This window comes from Stenella coeruleoalba, assembly GCF_951394435.1.
Source record: "Stenella coeruleoalba genome assembly, chromosome: 5".
NCBI lineage: Eukaryota > Metazoa > Chordata > Mammalia > Artiodactyla > Delphinidae > Stenella > Stenella coeruleoalba.
In genome coordinates this window covers 54,126,716-54,147,514 of record NC_137150.1, presented here as the reverse complement: position 1 = coordinate 54,147,514, position 20,799 = coordinate 54,126,716, and the positions used below count along the sequence as shown (strand labels likewise).

General features: G+C 35.9%; 1 protein-coding gene across 8 annotated transcripts in view; it reads right to left on the bottom strand.

The window, feature by feature from the left end:
- Positions 1–20,799, bottom strand: part of NAALADL2 (N-acetylated alpha-linked acidic dipeptidase like 2) — a 1,497,545-nt gene that overhangs the window by 86,844 nt on the left and 1,389,902 nt on the right. For all 8 annotated transcript variants that reach the window (XM_079922501.1, XM_079922499.1, XM_079922500.1 and 5 more), the window contains one exon: positions 8,692–8,785. In XM_079922501.1, the coding sequence (XP_079778627.1) occupies positions 8,692–8,785 (94 nt within the window). The remainder of the gene's footprint in view (positions 1–8,691; positions 8,786–20,799) is intronic.

The following is a 20,799-nucleotide window of genomic DNA, read 5'->3' as shown; positions in this document are numbered from 1 at the left end:
CTCTTGCACTGCTGGTGGGAATGTAAATTGATGTAGCCACTATGGAGAACTGTATTGAGGTTCCTTAAAATACTAAAAATAGAACTACCATATGACCCAGCAATCCCACTACTGGGCATATATCCTGAGAAAACCATAATTCAGAAAGATACATGCACAATGTTCATTGCAGCTCTATTTGCAATACCCAGGACATGGAAGCAACCTAAGTGTCCATCAACAGATGAATGGATAAAGAAGATGTGGCACATATATACAACGGAATATTTCTCAACCATAAATAGAACCAAAATTGAGTTATTTGTGGTGAGGTGGATGGAACTAGAGTCTGTTATACAGAGTGAAGTAAGTCAGAAAGAGAAAAACAAATACAATATGCTAACACATATATATGGAATATACAAAAAAAGAAAAAAATGGTTCTGAAGAACCTAGGGGCAGGACAGGAATAAAGATGCAGACATAGAGAATGGACTTGAGGATACAGGGAAGGGGAATTGTGCTGGGATGAAGTGAGAGAGTTGCATGGACCTATATACACTACCAAATATAAAATAGATAGGTAGTGGGAAGCAGCCACATAGGACAGGGAAATCAGCTCAGTGCTTTGTGTCCACCTAGAGTGGTGGGATAGGGAGTGTGGGAGGGCGACGCAAGAGGGAGGAGATATGGGGATATATGTATACATATAGCTGATTCACTTTGTTTTACAGCAGAAACTAACACTCCATTGTAAAGCAATTATACTTCAATAAAGATTAAAAAATAATAATAAAATAAAATTAATATAAGCTTAAAAAAAAAAAGCTCAAGAGGAACTTGATCCTGCCAACAACCAGGCAACTAAGTTAAGATGACTCTGCCCCAGCTGAGCCCTCAGATTTGTATTTCAATAAATTTTCAATAAATATGTTATTTATTTATTCAATAAATATATTCAATATAGACTTGTCTGAATACATCAACATCATTTACAAATTCATAAAAAAAGACAGAAACTTCATGTAAAGTGATCAAAATTCTTATTGGTAAAATTGAAGAAAATGCTACAGTGACTTTGGAAATCTTTTTGGCAGTATCTGCTGAGGTTAGACATACACATACCCTATGATCCAGCAAGGGGTATGCACGTGCACTAAGAGATACATAGGAGATTGATCACAGCAGCATTGTTCATAATAACCTCAGCCTGAGAGCATCCCAACTGTACCTCACGGTAGAATTGATAACCAAACTGCAGTTTGTTCATACAATGGAAGACTGCACAGCAGTGGAAACAAACTGCATCTCCATGCAACAACGTGTATGAACCTCACACTCATATGTAGGTCAAAGCTACGTTCAAAAGAATGCACATCATCATATCATTCCATCTTATAAAATGTAAAGTCTTCCTTTATAAGGGAAAAATTAGTCTTCAGTGTTCGGCAGTGTTTGCCTTTGGGAAGCAGAGCCAGGATGAGATTAGGAAGGGCTCAGGGAAGCTCTGGAATTTGGCTTTTCTTCTGTGTCTCGATCAATACAAGTGTTTGCAAGCTGAGAAAATTCACTGAGCTGGATGCTTAGGAGTTTCACAGTTTTCAGCACTTACTATAATTTAAAGTATTTTTGAGATTGTAACTATCATTATTTTTATCTGCGTTTCACCTGTCAAGACAACTGAGAAGTCTGAAATATTTCTCTTAGCATAAAAAGCATATGGAAACAACTCCCTGGTAATATCTCAGGCAGGCACATGCCCAAGATGACGTTAATATTTAAGCCTTAAGCTCATATAAGGCTGCACTGGTTATCTGAACCATTAAGACGCCTCAAGGAAGAGGACCATATCCTGAATGCTGTGGGGCCTCTGGTGTCCCAGCCCTGGTAGAAGGCAATCCCACATCTCAGGAGGACCGTACTTCTAGGGAGAAAGGATAAACAGAGAAGGACAAGCAGAGAGACAACTGGAAGACAGATGAAGAAATGTGCATATAAAAATTCTTACTAGCCTTCTGCCTCATTTTTTTTTACTGAAGTACAATTGCTATTCAATATTATATATAAGTTACAGGTGTACAATATAGAGATTCACAATTTTTAAAAGCTATACTCCATTTATAGTTATTATAAAATATTGACTATGTTCCCTGTGTTGTACAATATATCCTTGTAGCTTATTTGTTACATAATAGGTTGTACCTCTTACTCCCATCCCCCCTCCCCTCTCCCCACTGGTAACCACTAGTTTGTTCTCTACATCTGTGAGTCTGGAAGATGGATGGTGGAAGAAATGTGCATATAAAAATTCAAAAGAATTATTATGATGAGAGACTAGTAAAAATGATAAGTCATTAACGTATTTCAATCAATGTAGTGACACGTGAAATGTAGACAGTGAAAGGAAACTTTAAACAGATTTGGATGAAGTACTCAGAGCAGGGAAGAAAACAATGATCACAAAGGAAAGCTGTATGAATAGCAACAAATTGTGAGATAGGAGTAAACAAAAGCAAAGAAAGTATAACTCTGAGGAAAACAAAAGGGACACCATGCTTAGGGTAAGAATTAAGGAACATTATGCAATGAAAATATGAGTTCAAAGAGAAATGGGGAGAAAGAAAAACTAGTTTCAGGAGACAAACACTGACATAGAGACAACCAGGTTTGTTGCAGACCCAGCTGTCTCAAATCTTTCTTGGATGAGATGTGGAATATCAGTAAGTGAAATACAATCTTTAATATAGTTATGTAGTCAGAATCCATACAAAAATACAATGGGGATTAAAACTGAGCATATTTTCAGGAATTTGTACCCAATAAATGGCTAATCTCTTATCAAATTTCTCCATCATTTTGGGCAAGCAATGTAAGACACTTCTCAGAGAATGCTTTTGAGTTTAAGTCCTTGTCACACAAAAAAGTCAGTTCCAGAAATGCCAGTTCAGACCACGAAAAATCTAGCATGGTTCAGAGTTCCCATGGGAACAAGATCTTTCCCTAGGACTGTTTGGATTTTAGATGGTCTGCTTTAGCTTTCTCAGGGAGAGCACAGACCAGGTACCCAGGGCTCCCATCCTTTACTATCTATGGGCCAGTCCAGAGTTTGAATTGGCGGTCATTAAAACCAAGACTGGAGACAGATGGGCTGAGGACTAGACTCATGCAATTTATAAAGTGCACTCTTAATTTTGCAAACTTCGAAATTCATCTTACATTACTCAGAAAGAAGAAAAAAAAAGGACATTAGATGGGCCCCCATCACTTGTGATTGTAGAAAAGAACCAAAGTGACACTTGAAAATATGACACTACAAATCTAACAGAAATCACAGCGCTTGCCTCAGTGGCATCATCACCTTGAAATACTATCCCTCCTCCTAAAATGAAGTGATTGACACTAATGAATTATCAAAGCTAATAAAAAAAAAGATCAAATCAGCATTGCCTGTTTTTTAAAGAACAGTGGGAAATGCTGTCAACAACCATTTGACATTTAGTGAGACAATCAGGAGGTGGCAACAAGCCACAGAGTTCGAAATTATGTTTCCTGCTGGGTCTGGTTGCACTAAATAAATGTGTACGTAGCATCAAATGAACATGACTTTTACTTTATTTGGTCATTTGTCGTTTTTACAATCATGCTAAATAATTACATCTAAAATTCTGGCAAAGAAAAATAGCAGATATTAAATTAAAAGCATCAGAATTATATAGTTGTTAATTATTTTGAAATGCTATTTTTGCATTGAAAAGTGGATAAAGTGAGAAACAGTAAACTTAGTAAGGTCATTAGTTCTCACTCCTTAGTCAGCTTCCAGGTTCAAGGGTGTGGTGATACTTACTCTTGACACCTTCCCTTGCCCCCATAAACTCGTACCATTGCCTTGTATGTGCGTTTTTTGGACATACTTTTATTTGTCACAAATACATCTGAAGCATGTCAGTTATCTTATCAGTCACTATTTACACTATATCCCCATGCACCATGTATAAATATTCATTCTCTAACTATTATGTGCTTGGCATTGACCAAATATTAAGAGCCAAGGTCACTCAGTCAAAATGAGCTTTCAGGAACCAACCAATAAATCAACTCAAACAAATTATTCACTGGTAAATTATTCTTTTTTCTGGTGGTTGTGAGAATGATAGAGAATGGTCTGCTGCTACCATAAACTGTGTAATAAATAAACAAGATGGCTGGTTGTCAAGGGGTAAAAATTACACTGTTGAAAATGCAATTGGGTTTCAGAGACCTTCATACTTATGCTCTCTGCAGTAAGGAGAAACAGTATTTTATAGTTCAGCCTTGAAGGTCTTTCTTTTTAAACTGTAATTGAGAATTTAAGACTAATCACCATTAACTGCCATAGCAAAATAAGAAAATATATCAACAATTAAAGCTTGTATTAAGCATTAAAATTATATGTTTCATTTAACATGCTACAGGAACACTATTTAGCTAATGAAGTCGTCTAGCATTGTAGTTAAAACTGAAACTGAAATATTTATTTAGTTGTTGATAAGTGGTGTCCATTATTTACACATTAGTACATTAAAGTATTCTATTTTAAAAATAAGGTTAAAACCAAAGTAGTCAAAATAGAACAGGTAAAACAAATCACCTACAATTTAGCAAATATTTGAATAACCTTTTACTATAGTACAGATAATTCAAATAATTTTGAATCATGATAACTAAAATACAAAAATGTATAGCTTAAAGGTGACAACTCATATCCCCTTGATCAAATACTTATATGTAGGTCATGGTAAAAGAATAATTTTTGCCCATTTTGGGGGTTACTTTTTTTGTTGTTTTGCTTTGTCTTTTTAGTATGGGTACATCTCAAGTCTAGCCACATCTTTCAGAGTGAAAGTGACAGGAAGACCCAAGTAGTTTCACATCAAAAGAAACAAAACTCAAAAATAACTAACAACTAAAGAAGAAACGGTCCAATATTACAGCAAGAAGCCAAAATGCTCCTGGCTCATCCAACTGAGAACCTGGGATTCTGGGGAGAGGTTCATCTAGACTTTGCCATGTCTGGCCTGCAGTGGAAATCATTGTAGAACGACTGAGGTTTGTTTTTTTCCCCCTGTAATTACATGCTTTGAGATATAACTTAAAGAAAGGATTATTAATCTCATCTATTTTCAGACCGTTTTCTTTACCTTTTTGCCTTAACTGAAACCTGGCTCTCCCCTGTTGACATTTCTCCCACTGCAGCCCTCTCAGGCGGTAGCTCTTTTTTCTCCCACACCCTTTGTACCACTAGCCATAGAAGAACAATATGAGGTGTCTCTAAGTTGCTGCTCATTCTCTGAAGATTTTAGCTCCTGGCTCAGTCACTCTCTCTTAAAAAAATTACTCCTATCTTAGTTCTTGACAATATCAATATCCATGTAGACATAGTCTGGCCTCTCTTCTCCATAGCCTCTTTTCCTCTATTGATCAGCTACCATACTTCCATGGTCATACCTCAGCCCGTACACTGTCATTACCAATATCTGCACTCTTTACATGGTCAAATTTTCAATAATCCCATTTGCTGGTCTTTTCAGCTTATTTTTCCTTAATTCTTTGATTTCACCAATAAATAAAGTCTATCCATCCTCCTTTATTCATGTTCACCCTCTTTCCCTTTGCATCCTCGCGTTATTCTATACCCAGTTTAGATACATCAGTCCATCGCTATGAATGCTGCTTTGCAGACACTCTCATTTTTCCTTACCTTATCTAGTTCATTACTCTCTCCCAGCAAAACCTAGCTCTGATTAAATCCAACTCTGCCTGCTTTATGCCTGAATCCCGAGCTGAAAGCTGGAAAAAGATACACAATTATGTTGAATTATCTCATGTAAAATATATTTCTTTTGAGAGCTTAACGTTGCCCAAAAGACTAATCCCATTTTCATAGTTCATTCACTCTACCACCTTCTCAAACAACTATTTTATTGTGTTTTACAATCTAAGGAGACTTGCAAAGAGCTCCCAGCACCACATCTACCCATGTGCCATATGCTCTGCCTTCCTTCACATTTTTATGGGTGGACAACCACATTCATAACTAAGGCAACGTCCTCCACCTTATGCAGCTTCTAGTCAAAGAAATCATTCCAGCAATTCTCCTTTCACTCTTCTAAATCAAATCTTCACTCTCCATCCGATCATTCTCATCAAAATAAAAACATGCTAACCATGCTCAACTCCATGCTTTCCATCTACCATCACCTGTCCCCAATTTATCAACTCCCATTCTCTTTGAACCCCTCTAATCAGACTGTTTCATATACCACTCTACTAAAATTGTTTTTGTTGAGCTCACCAATGACTTCCAAATTGCTAAATCCAGCAGTCAATTCTCAGTCCTAATTTTTCTTAACCTGTGGCGGTATTTGACGGAGTGAATCACTCCTTCCTCTTTGAAAGCGTTTATTCACTTGGTTTCATGTTATCACATTCACCGAGTTTGTCTCTTACTCTTTGTCTGCTCCTTCTTAGTCTCCTCCTCTGATTCCCCTATTCCCAATTTCTAAATTCAGGAGTGCCCAGAAATCTTAAACCTTTTCTGTCCTCTATCCGCACTCAACCCCTCAGAAATCTCATTTGGGGCAGCTCTCAAATTTATATTCCCACACGAAATTTCTCCTCTGGATACAACCACAGTCAGTTCTGCTCTTTAACACTTATTTTGAAAATGCAAATTTACTCCAAAGTGATTGATATTAGGGAACAGTTAGAGCATAAAGCTAACTTAAAAATTGCTTTGACTTATGCAAATTTTGTTCTACCATGCATGTATGTTTCTCAGGAGAAGAGATTTTAATTTTGTTTTATTTGTTTATTTAGTGGCTGGGTTTTATGTTTTTGTTTTTTTGGTCATATAAGTGTACCAGGCATACAGTAGGTGCTCAATATTTGTTAAATGAATGAGTAAATGGGTTCAAGAGATCCTGTAAAGTCTATGGGGTTATATGCAAAGCTTTTTGTACAAGTGTAATTTTCTGAAGAGAGAGACCATACTTTTCTTTGGATTTTCAAAGGGATTCCTATCTACCCACAAAGAAACAGAGTAATAATATAATTCTAACAATGACCCTTTAGGACTTTTTTCTGACCTTCAGAAGTAGCCTACATTACTTAAAATGCTCATATAGGAATGATAATGCTATAATATTACTTATGGATTCAAAAAATAAACCCAATTATTTAAAAAGAAAATAGAATTTGGAATTTAAAATGACAGTATTGTTATTGTTTTTGCTGGCTTTGTTTAATTTTTTAAATATCTCTTCATATCTTTATTACAATGGTATTAAACATTTATGTAGATTTGAACTCAGAAAAGCAACTTGTAAATCATTCATAATTCTATTGTATAATGTTTCTATTTCACAGTATACTCCTTGAGGCTCCTTTCTATGCATGAGAATTATTCTTTATAGATGAACCAATCTTTATGTAATACAAATAATAGTCTCCTCTTTTTGTTCTTTGTAAGTTTTAAGTATATGCAGTAGCAACTGAATTTTTAACGTGAAAAAATGAGAACTAAAGAAAAGCAAAACAGTCTACAGAAAAAATAAAAGTTGCTTAAAAGAAATCCTTGCAAAAAATATATTATTCACAGAGGTCTTTAACCCTTTATTTATGCCCATATTGTTCTTATTTTGTAAAATACCGTATATTTGATTACTCAGTTTCTAAGAAATATTCTAGGAATAGAAAATTATAAGTGGAGAACAGAGTAATTGCTACGGATAGTGACACTCATGACAATAAAAAGAAGAAGCTTGACAAAAGTAGAAAAAATAGAGACTAGCTTAAATATACCAAAAGCAGAGCAATATGAGGCCATTTAGTATGGGCGCAAAATAGCCCTAAACAGCTCAATTGTGCCCAAGGTCATGGTTTTACACAGTCACTATAATAAAAGTAATAAGAATCACTGAGGGAGAAAAGTATTGTTTTGTAGTAGTCTCTGGATTAAGAATCAACCCAGGTAGTCAAAATTTTAAAATAAAATTAATAAAGTTTCAGATACTAGAAATATTTGGCTCTTTAGAGTGATCCATTTTCCAAGATTTACTGCTTAAGTTCTATAGTGAAAATATTGGCTTTTATATTGAGAAATACATGTCTTCAAATGATCTGATAGTAAGATGTGTGTCTCAAAGAAGAGAAGGAGGGTGCATTTATTTAATTACAATACTGCCCTTTGTGTTTGGTGAATGGTGACAAACCAGAAGTTTAGGTGAAAGATTTGTATATAGATAAAGGGAAAATAAGGATAATTATTAGGTGGTGATTAGAATTCTGTAGAGAGAGAGAGAGAGATTTAAACAGGAAGGAACTTAAATAGAGACTGTGGAAATAATTTCCTGGTTTCCTCTTTGTCATCCTTAATCTAGGATGAGCCAACACTTCAGTCAAATGGACCCAGCCCATACTTCATGGAAACCAATCCCAAAGGACAAACTTCTGGGCCAGTCTTGTTTCAAATAACTGAATATTAGGTATACCTCATTCTTGTTGACATGGTAGCCCACATTCTTCTAAGCCCTTCTCATGATTCTCCTCTATAGGAAGGGAAATGCTATATTGCCATAGCTAGTAAGATAGTGGATAACTTTATCTATTCCTTGTTCACAATTAGTTGAAGAATTATTCATTTGCTAAAATTACTATAATTCAAAGAAAAATTACCTTTAAGGCTGTTTTGAACTTCTAAAGCTATATCGAGAGCATTAAAGGGCAGAACTGGTTCGTTGGCAATTTGTAAAATCACTTCTCCTGAGAGCTGAAAGAAAAAGAAAAAAACACTAGCAATTAATATTAAGGTTTTTTTTTTTCCCATGATTTCATACACTTTTATACACTTATCTGGAGTAAGAAAACACAGAGGGTAAATTTATTTTTATAAAATCTCTTTTTCTTTTAAAACTTTTTAAAACTTTGTTTTCCTGTAAAGAAAAAAAATCTTCAGTATATTTTTCATGTTTCAGAATAGTATAAGGAAAAATAATATTTTCTTCCTTTTGGGCTAGAATATTAAGAAATAGCTTCCCTAGTTGAAGGAGTTGTAATATGTAAACTTCAAAACAATTCTTTATAAAACAGTTCAGAATGTCACATGATAAAACAATCAAGAACAACTGCAAATCAATAGCTGATTATTGGACCAAGTAAAATTCCAGACAAAATTAATGATCAATTCATTTCATGTAAGATATAATTTAATTTTAAAAATCCTTTCAAATCCACATACTATTTTCCTTCATGCTTTGCTATATTTGTAATCAGCTTTCCAAAATTTAATATCATTTATACATCTTGGAGATCAATGTTTAAATTAAATTCAAAAAAAATTAAATGGCATCCCCCAAACTCATACCTGGAATTTTCACACATGCATATGTCTCCACCACTGCACTCCAATTGTGTCTGAAAACCAGCATATGCACTACAGCTGAACTAGCATCTGCTTAATACACTGATCGAGTCATATGCATTTTTATACATCTCAAAGGAACTTAGGGCTGGTGGCAAATGACATTGTTACCCCCCATCCCCAAATGATATTTAATATTTACCTGGGTTTAACAAATGTCCCTACATCTTTTATAACACTGAAGCTGGCACGCAGGGAAATCTGGCTGTGTTGATGTTATTAATGCATTATGAAATGTTGTTAGTGAATGAAAACATTGTCTCGTGAAACTACACAGGGGAAATCACACTAACTTGAGATGGTAAAGAATACATAAAAGAAATAACTTACAAGGAAAATGTGATGTTAAATATTCAAATCTACATATTTAACAAGGGTCAAATTCCATTTAGTATTTAAAAGTTATATTTCCCAGTTGTTTGAACAATTTATATCATGATGAAAGTACAATTCAATTTGGTTCTTCCTCTACCTGCTTGAGGAAATGTATTTCTTAGGAGTAGGAAAATGAAACACCTCTGAGATCCTTTTATTTCTTTGAGGTATTTTTCTCCCAAATGTAACAACCACTTCTCCCCAAATGTCTAAGGTACTTTTGCAGCATTTTATCCCCATCATATGATCACAAAAATCCCGCGAAACTATCTACTTTGATTACGCTGTACTTTAGGAAAAAAGCATTGTATGCAATATGTTGATATGAATCCTGTTTCTATCCCACTCCACCCCAAGCGAATCATGCAAAGAACACCGATATTTGGAAATAAATTATTTGTAAAAGGAAGGTTTAAAGAAGATTAAAAGGCATTATGGTTTCTTTTTCCAATTTGCCCTGGAGAATAAAAACCATAAAACGTACATGTTTCATTTACACTTTTGGAATCTGGAAACCACACATTACAAAAGATTAAAATGAAAGAACGGGGAGGGAGGAGAAAGGCAACTTCTCTGTGTGTTGCTGAAGAAAGTTGTTTTGTTTTGGCTTTCTGAGACATTTGGCAGCTAGAACAACTGGAAATATAAACCAGCCACCTTGCTATGTCTCAAAAAGAAGCTGGCAACAAATACTGGGACTTCCACGGCACCTGGCCTACAATAGAATGTTTCAAGTAAATCAGCTTTATTTGCAGCTTCATAAGCAAGGGGGAGATTTGTATATGCTTTGCCAAGCAGTGAGAATAGATGAGCCATACTGCATACTCTTCTTGACCATTCTGGAATTCACTCTTATTCAGGCATGCCAAAGTAACTTTTCCTTATATTTATATAAGGCCCCATTCTTTTCAAAATGCTTTATACTCATTTCATTACCTCATTTAATTATCCTGCCAAGCCTAGAGGCAGATAGTGATAGAATTAATCCTGCATTGAAACCACTGAGTATAAACCTTACTGGGTTGTGGTCCAAGATGGTAACATAGGAAGTTCCTAAATTAACCTCCTCCCATAGATACATCGAATCTACAGCTTTACATGAAACAATTCCCTATGAAAAATCCAGCTGAGTGACTCCTACATGTTGGAGGAACAACAAAAAAACCCACACTGAAATGAATAAGAGAGGCTGAGACACACTCCTGCCATAAAACCCACCCCATCACACTGACATACAATAGGGAAGGAACTCCCAACTCCCAATTTCTCCTTTAGGAGAAAAGGGTTTTGACCCAACATCTAGTACCCCAACTTTTAAGACTTCCATCCAAGGCTCAAACCCCCAAAACATCTAGCCCTGAAAGCCAAAAGGGCTGTGTCCACAAGATATACAACACTACAGCCAACAAAGAAACAGTTCCTAATGGATTCAAGAGGACTCACTTTGGTTCTCTACCTATAGCTTAGTACGGAGGAAAATGCCCATCTCCCAGCCTTTCCCTGAAAGAGGCCTATTTGAATACTTTAAAAGTTGCTGCCTGAGGGTCATGCTTCTAATTTAGCTCTAGGGACAGAATGCAATCCTCCCTGGAGATCAGGGAAGCCAATAGATTCCATCTCAGCATTCTCCCTGTTTATTTACATATTTCAAAAGCTGCTCCCTGAGAGTTTGGCTTCTGATTAGCCTGCATCTAGATGTTGACTGAGATCTTCCCCTTTGGGACACTAACAGGTATTAGCATACCATCAACTACTGGGAGCCACTAAAAAAAAGGAGGAGGCTTGGACAATCACAAAGGTTTGAGATACAACTAAGAGCTAGGGCTGGGCTGAATGATAAGCTTCATATTCCACATGAGACCATTCTTCAAGAATGGAAGAAGTGGCTGTTTCATCTAATTCACAGAAACCAACACAGAGAATCCGAGAAAATGAAGAAACAAAGAAATAAGTTCCAAACAAAAGAACAAGATAAAACTTCAGAAACATTAATGAAATGAAGATAACTGATTTACCTGATAAAGAGTTCAAAGTACCATCATAAATTTGCTCACCAAAGTCAGGAGAACAACACATTAACAAAGTGAGAATTTCAATAAAGAGAGAGAAAAATAAGGAATACCAAACAGAAATCACAGAGCTGAAGAATACAATAACCGAACTGAAAAATTCAATAGAAGGTTCAGCAAAAGACTAGATCAAGTGGAAGAAAGGATCAATGGACTTGGAGACAGGGCAGTGGAATTCATCGAATCAGAGGAGCAAAAAGGAAAAAAGTGAAAAAGAGTTAAAATAGTGTAAGGTACATATGGGACACCATCAAACACATCAATATTTGCATTATATGGGTCCTGAAGAAGAAGAAAGAGAGAAGAAAGGGGCAAAAAACTTATTCAAAGAAATAATGACTACACCTGAAACTAATAAAATATTGTAAATCTCTATATTTCAATTAAAAAAAAAGAAAGAAAGAAAAAGGAAAACAGTAGGACTAGATCACTTTAAAAAAAAAGAAGAAAAAGAAAAGAAAAGAAATAATGGCTGAAAAATTCCCTCTCCTAGGGAAAGAAACAGACATCCAGATCTATGAATCTTGGATGGTTCCAGATGAGATGAATCCAAACAGACCCACATAGAGACACATTAAAATTAAACTGTCAAAGTTAAAGACAAGGAGAAAATCTTAAAAGCAGCAAGAGAAAAAACAAACTGTTACATACAAGGAAGCTCCATAAGAATTTCAGCAGATTCTTCAGCAGAAACTTTGTAGGCTGGGAGAGACTGGGGTGATATATTCAAAGAGCTGAAAGAAAAAAACTCCTAAGCTAACTAAAAATACTCTACCCAGCAAAGTTGTCCTTCAAAATTGAAAGGGAGTTAAGAGTTTTCCAGACAAGCAAAACATAAAGAAGTTCATCACCAGATGTCTTAGAAGATAAGTTAAAGGAAATTCTTCAAGCTGAAATGAAAGGATACTAATTAGGAATAGGAAAACATGGAAATATACATTTCATTAGTATAGGTAAATATATAGTTAAATTTAGAATACTCTACTCTTTCATGGTGGTTGTCAAATCACTTATAAATGAAGGGTAAAAGACAAGAGTATTAAAAATGACTATAATGATAATAATTTTAATGGACTTACAAGATAAAAGATAAACTTGACATCAAAAACAAAAAGTGGAGGAACGTGCTCTTAAACCAAGATGGCGGAGTAGAAGGATGTGCTCCCACTCCCTCTTGCGAGAACACCAGAATCACAACTAGCTGCTGGACAATCATCAACAGGAAGACACTGGAACTCACCAAAAACGATGCCCCACATGCAAAGACAAAGGAGAAGCCACAATTAGAAGGTAGGAGGGGCGCAATCATAGTAAAATCAAATCCCATAATTACTGGGTGGGTGACTCACAGACTGGAAAACACTTATACCACAGAAGTCCACACACTGGAGTGAAGGTTCTGAGCCCCACATCAGGCTTCCCAACCTGGGGGTATGGCAATGGGAGGAGGAATTCCTAGAGAATCAGACTTTGAAGCCTAGTGGGAATTGATTGCAGGATATTGATAGGACTAGGGTAAACAGAGACTCCACTCTTGGAGGGCACACACAAAGTAGTGTGCACATCAGGACCAAGGGGAAGGAGCAGTGATCCCAGGGGAGATGGAACCACACCTACCTGCTAGTGTGGGAGGGTCTACTGCAGAGGCGGGTGGGCAGGGGGAGCTGTGGCTCACCATGGGGACAAGGACACTGGCAGTAGAAGTTCTGGGAAATACTCCTTGGCCTGAGCCCTCCCAGAGTCTGTCATAAGCCCCAACAAAGAGCCCAGGTAGGCCCCAGTGTTGGGTTGCCTCAGGCAAAAGAATCAAAAGGGAGGGAAACCAGTCCCACCCATCAACAGTCAAGTGGATTAAACTTTTACTGAGCTCTGCTCACCAGAGCAACAGTCAGCTCTACCCACCACCAGTCACTCCCATCAGGAAACTTACACAAGCCTCTTAAATAGCCTCATCCACCAGAGGGCAGAAAGCAGAAGCAAGAAAAACTACAATCCTGCAGCCTGTGGAACAAAAACCACATTAACAGAAAGACAAGATGAAAAGGCAGAGGGCTATGTACCAGATGAAGGAACAAGATAAAATGCCAGAAAAACAACTAAATGAAGTGGAGATAGGCAACCTTCCATAAAAAGAATTCAGAATAATGATAGTGAAGATGATCCAGGACCTCAGAAAAAGAATGGAGGCAAAGATGGAGAAGATGCAAGAAATGTATAACAAATACCTAGAAGAATTAAAGAACAAACAAACAGAGATGAACAATACAATAACTGAAATGAAAAGTACAATAGAGGGAATCAACTGCAGAATAACTGAGGCAGAAGAACGGATAAGTGACCTGGAAGACAGAATGGTGGAATTCACTGCTGCAGAACACAAAAAGGAAAAAAGAATGAAAAGAAATGAAGACAGCCTAAGAGACCTCTGGGACAACATGAAATGCAACAACATTCACATTATAAGGGTCCCAGAAGGAGAAGAGAGAGGGAAAGGACCAGAGAAAATATTTGAAGAGATTATAGTCAAAAACTTCCCTAACATGGGAAAGGAAACAGCCACCCAAGTCCAGGAAGTGCAACTCACTGAAAGCAGCAAGGGAAAAACAAAAAATAACATACAAGGGAACTCCAATAAGGTTAAGAGCTGATTTCTCAGCAGAAACTCTACAAGCCAGAAGGGAGTGGCATGATATAATTAAAGTGATGAAAGGGAAGAACTTATAACAAAGATTACTCTACCCAGCAAGGATCTCATTCAGACTTGATGGAGAAATCGAAAGCTTTACAGACAAGCAAAAGCTAAGAGAATTCAGCACCACCAAACCAGCTCTACAAAAAATGCTAAAGGAACTTCTCTAGGTGGGAAACACAAGAGAAGAAAAGGATCTACTAAAATAAACCCAAAACAATTAAGAAAATGGTCATGGGAACATACATATCGATAATTACCTTAAACATGAATGGATTAAATGATCCAACCAAAAGACACAGGCTTGCTGACTGGATACGAAACAAGACCCATATATATGCTGTCTACAAGAGACCCACTACAGACCTTGGGACACATACAGACTGAAAGTGAGGGGAGGCAAAAAGATATTCCATGCAAATGGAAATCAAAAGAAAGCTGGAGTAGCTATATTCATATCACTTAAAATAGACTTTAAAATAAAGAATGCTACAAGAGATAAGGAAGGACACTACATAATGATCAAGGGATCAATCCAAGAAGAAGATATAACAACTATAAATATATATGCACCCAACAGAGGAGCACCTCAATACATAAGGCAACTGCTAACAGCTATAAAAGAGGAAATAAACAGTAACACAATAATAGTGGGGGACGTTAACACCTCACTTACACCAATGGACAGATCAGTCAAAATGAAAATAAATAAGGAAACAGAAGCTTTAAATGACACAATAGACCAGATAGATTTAATTGATATTTATAGGACATTACATCCAAACACAGCATATCACACTTTCTTCTCAAGTGTGCATGGAACATTCTCCAGGATAGATCACATCTTGGGTCACAAAAAAAGCCTCAGTAAATTTAAGAAAATTGAAATCATATCAAGCATCTTTTCTGACCACAACACTATGAGATTAGAAATGCATTACAGGGGAAAAAAAGGTAAAAAACACAAACACATGGAGGATAAACAATATGTTACTAAACAACGAAGAGATCACTGAAGAAATCAAAGAGGAAATCGAAAAATACCTATAGACAAATGACAATGAAAACACGATGATCCAAAACCTATGGGATGCAGCAAAAGCAGTTTTAAGAGGGAAGCTTATAGCTATACAAGCCTACCTTAAGAAACAAGAAAAATCTCAAATAAAAATCTAAACTTGCATCTAAAGGAATTAGAGAAAGAAGAACAAACAAAACCCAAAGTTAGCAGAAGGAAAGAAATAATAAAGATCACAGCAGAAATAAATGAAGTAGAAACAAAGAAAACAATAGCAAAGATCAACAAAACTAAAAGCTGGTTCTATGAGAAGATAAACAAAATTGATAAACCATTAGCCAGACTCATCAAGAAAAAGAGAGGACTCACATCAATAAAATTAAAAATGAAAAAGGAGAAATTACAACAGACACTGCACAAATATGAGGCATCCTAACAGACTCCTACAAGCACCTCTATGCCAAAAAAATGGACAACGTGGAAGAAATGGACAAATTCTTAGAAAGGTATAAACTTCCAAGACCAAACCAGGAAGAAACAGAAAATATGAACAGACCAATCACAAGTAATAAAATTGAAACTGTGATTAAAAATTTATCAACAAACAAAAGGCCAGGACCAGATTGATTCACAGGTGAATTCTATCAAACATTTAGAGAAGTGCTAACACCCATCCTTCTCAAACTCTTCCAAAAAATTACAGAGGAAGGAACACTCCCAAACTCATTCTATGATGCTACCATCACCCTGATACCAAAATCAGACAACGATACTACCTCAAAAGAAAATTACAGAGCAATATCCCTGATGAAAACAGATGCAAAAATCCTCAAGAAATTACTAGCAAACAGAATCCAACAACACTTTAAAAGGATCATACACCATGATCAAGTGGAATTTATCCCAGGGATGCAAGGATTCTTCAATATATGAAAATCAATCAATGTGATACACCATATTAACAAATTGAAGAAAAAACATACGATCATCTCAGTAGATGCAGAAAAAGTTTTTGACAATATTCAACACCCATTAATGATAAAAACTCTCCAGAAAGTGGGCATAGAGGGAACCTACCTCAACTTAATAAAGGCCATATATGAGAAACCCACAGCAAACATCATTCTCAATGGTGAAAAAAAGAAAGCATTTCCTCTAAGATCAGGAAGAGGACAAGGATGTCCACTCTAACCACTATTACTCAACATAGTTTTGAAAGTCGTAGCCACAGCAATCAGAGAAGAAAAAGAAATAAAAGGAATACAAATTGGAAAAGAAGTAAAACTGTCACTGTTTGCAGATGACATGATACAATACATAGAGAATCCTAAAAAGGCCACCAGAAAACTACTAGAGGTAATCAATGAATTTGGTAAAGTTGCAGGATACAAAATTAATGCACAGAAATCTCTTGCATTCCTATACACTAATGATGAAAAATCTGAAAGAGAAATCATGGAAACACTCCCATTTACCATTTCAACAAAAAGAATAAAATACCTAGGAACAAACCTACTGATGGAGACAAAAGACCTGTATGCAGAAAACTATAAGACACTGATGAAAGAAATTAAAGATGATACCAACAGATGAAGAGATATACCATGTTCTTGGATTGGAAGAATCAATATTGTGAAAATGACTATACTACCCAAAGCAATCTACAGATTCAATGCAATCCCTATCAAATTACCAATGGCATTTTCTATGGAACTAGAACAAATCATCTTAAAATTTGTATGGAGACAAAAAAGATCCCGAATAGCCAAAGCACTCTTTAGGGAAAAAAACGGAGCTGGAGGAATTAGACTCCCTGACTTCAGACTATACTACAATGTTACAGTAATCAAGACAATATGGTACTAGCACAAAATTGGAAACATAGATCAATGGAACAAGATAGAAAGCCCAGAGATAAAGCCACGCAGCTATGATCAACTAATCTATGACAAAGGAGGCAAAGATATACAATGGAGAAAAGACAGCCTCTTCAATATGTGGTGCTGGGAAAACTGGACAGCTACATGTGAAAAATGAAAATAGAACACTCCGTAACACCATACACAAAAATTAACTCAAAATGGATTTGAGACCTAAATGTAAGACCAGACACTATAAAACTCTTAGAGGAAAACAGGAAGAACCCTCTTTGACATAAATCACAGCAAGATCTTTTTTGATCCCCCTCCTAGAGTAATGGAAAAAAAAGCAAAAATAAACAAATGGGACCTAATGAAACTTCAAAGCTTTTGCACAGCAAAGGAAACCATGAACAATACGAATAGACAACCTTCAGAATGGGAGAAAATATTTGCAAACGAATCAACGGACAAAGGATTAATCTCCAAAATATATAAACAGCTCATGCAGCTCCATATTAAAGAAACAAACAACCCAATCCAAAAATGGGCAGAAGACCTAAATAGACATTTCTCCAAAGAAGACATACAGATGGCCAAGAAGCAGATGAAAAGCTGCTGAACGTCACTACTTATTAGAGAAATGCAAATCAAAACTACAATGAGGTATCACCTCACACCAGTTAGAATGGGCATCATCAGAAAATCTACAAACAGCAAATGCTGGAGTGGGTGTGGAGAAAAGGGAACCCTCTTGCACTGTGGTGGGAATGTGAATTGATACGGCCACTATGGAGAACAGTATGGAGGTTCCTTAAAAAACTAAAAGTAGAACTACCATATGACCCAGCAATCCCACTACTGGGCATATACCCAGAGAAAACCATAATTCAAAAAGACACATGCACCCCAATGTTCATTGAAGCACTATTTAAAATAGCCAGGTCATGGAAGCAACCTAAATACCCATCAACAGACGAATGGATAAAGAAGAAGTGGTACATATATACAATGGAATATTACTCAGCCATAAAAAGGAATTAAATTGAATCATTTGTTGAGATTTGGATGGACCTAGAGACTGTCATACTGAGTGAAATAAGTGATAAAGAGAAAAACAAATATCGTATATTAACGCATGTATGTGGAACCTAGAAAAATGGTACAGAAGAACCAGTTTGCAGGGCAGAAGTTGAGACACAGATGTAGAGAACAAACGTATGGACACCAAGTGGGGAAAACCACGGAGGGGTGGTGATGGTGGTGTGCTGAAGTGGGCGATTGGGATTGACATGTATACACTGATGTGTATAAAATTGATGACTAATAAGAACCTGCAGTATAAACAAACAAACAAAATAACTAATACCAAACTTTCTTTGGGTTATTTATATGAAATATGTTAATAGAAATTTTTCAGACATTACATGAAATTTCTAAAAATCTTATATGTTCTGGTATTATAAGTCATAATTCTGGTTATTACTTTAAAATGTATATCTCAGAAATAACAATTCTTTATCAATTGCATTATTATGAATTTTCATCAAATATTTAACCGTGGTCATTTTTAAGTCTTTTGTCATTTACAGACAGTTCTGGGTGTATTCTGATGCTTTTGCAAAAATGTTTCTATAAAAGGGTTTCATCTTCAAGGAATTCATGGAAAAGTCTCTGACAAGTACCGGTTTCTGGTAAATGACTATACTACTGAACTGAGTGAATAAGCATTTTCAGAACTCTAATGGAAAACTGATGAATTCATAAAAGTGCTAACAAAAGATCAAGATAAAAAAAATTAATTACATGGGACTGAGTGGACTGATGAGGATGATTATAATTTTTGTGACTCTCTGTTTGAATAAAAAGAAAAAAATCCCACAAGGACTCAGAGGCAAAAAGTATACAAATCTATTTTCAATGCAAAGTAAAGGACCTATTACAGTGGAAGATTACTGGACTGAATTTCAATATTATGACATAGTATTAGTGTCTTTCATGTTTGGTAATTGCAATCATTGTTACTTTTGTTGTGGTCATCCATTTAAAATGCTTGGTGTCAGTTCATTTATCTCTTGTAAAAATAAAATATAGTGTGTGTGTGTGTGAAAAAAAAAGTGGAGTAATGTGAGAGTAAAAATATAGAACATTGGTATGTTTGAACCTAAGTTATTATGAACTTAAAATGGACTGTTATAAATATAAGATCTTTTATATGAACATAATGGTAACCACAAAGTAACAACATGTAATGGACACACAAAAGATAAAAAGAAAAGAATCTGAGCACACCACTACAGAAAATCATCAATTCTCAAAGGAAGAGAGAAAGAGAATAAGAAAGGGACAAAAGAATTACAAAAGAGCCGGAAAACAATGAACAGAATGTCAAGAGTAAATCCATTCCTCAACATAATAAAGGCCATATATGACAAGCCCACACCAAACATCATCCTCAATGGTGAAAAACTGAAAGCATTTCCACTAAGATCAGGAACAAGACAAGGTTGCCCACTCTCACCACTCTTATTCAACATAGTTTTGGAAGTTTTAGCCACAGCAATCAGAGAAGAAAAGGAAATAAAAGGAATCCAAATCGGAAAAGAAGAAGTAAAGCTGTCACTGTTTGCAGATGACATGATCCTATACATAGAGAACCCTAAAGATGCTACCAGAAAACTACTAGAGCTAATCAATGAATTTGGTAAAGTGGCAGGATACAAAATTAATGCACAGAAATCTCTGGCATTCCTATATACTAATGATGAAAAATCTGAAAGTGAAATCAAGAAAACACTCCCATTTACCATTGCAACAAAAAGAATAAAATATCTAGGAATAAACCTACCTAAGGAGACAAAAGACCTGTATGCAGAAAATTATAAGACACTGATGAAAGAAATTAAAGATGATACAAATAGATGGAGAGATATACCATGTTCTTGGATTGGAAGAATCAACACTGTGAAAATGACTCTACTACCCAAAGCAATCTATAGATTCAATGCAATCCCTATCAAACTACCACTGGCATTTTTTACAGAACTAGAACAAAAAATTTCACAATTTGTATGGAAACACAAAAGACCCCGAATAGCCAAAGCAATCTTGAGAACGAAAGAAGGAACCGGAGGAATCAGGCTCCCTGACTTCAGACTATACTACAAAGCTACAGTTATCAAGACGGTATGGTACTGGCACAAAAACAGAAAGCTAGATCAATGGAACAGGATAGAAAGCCCAGAGATAAACCCATGCACATATGGACACCTTATCTTTGATAAAGGTGGCAGGAATGTACAGTGGAGAAAGGACAGCCTCTTCAATAAGTGGTGCTGGGAAAACTGGACAGG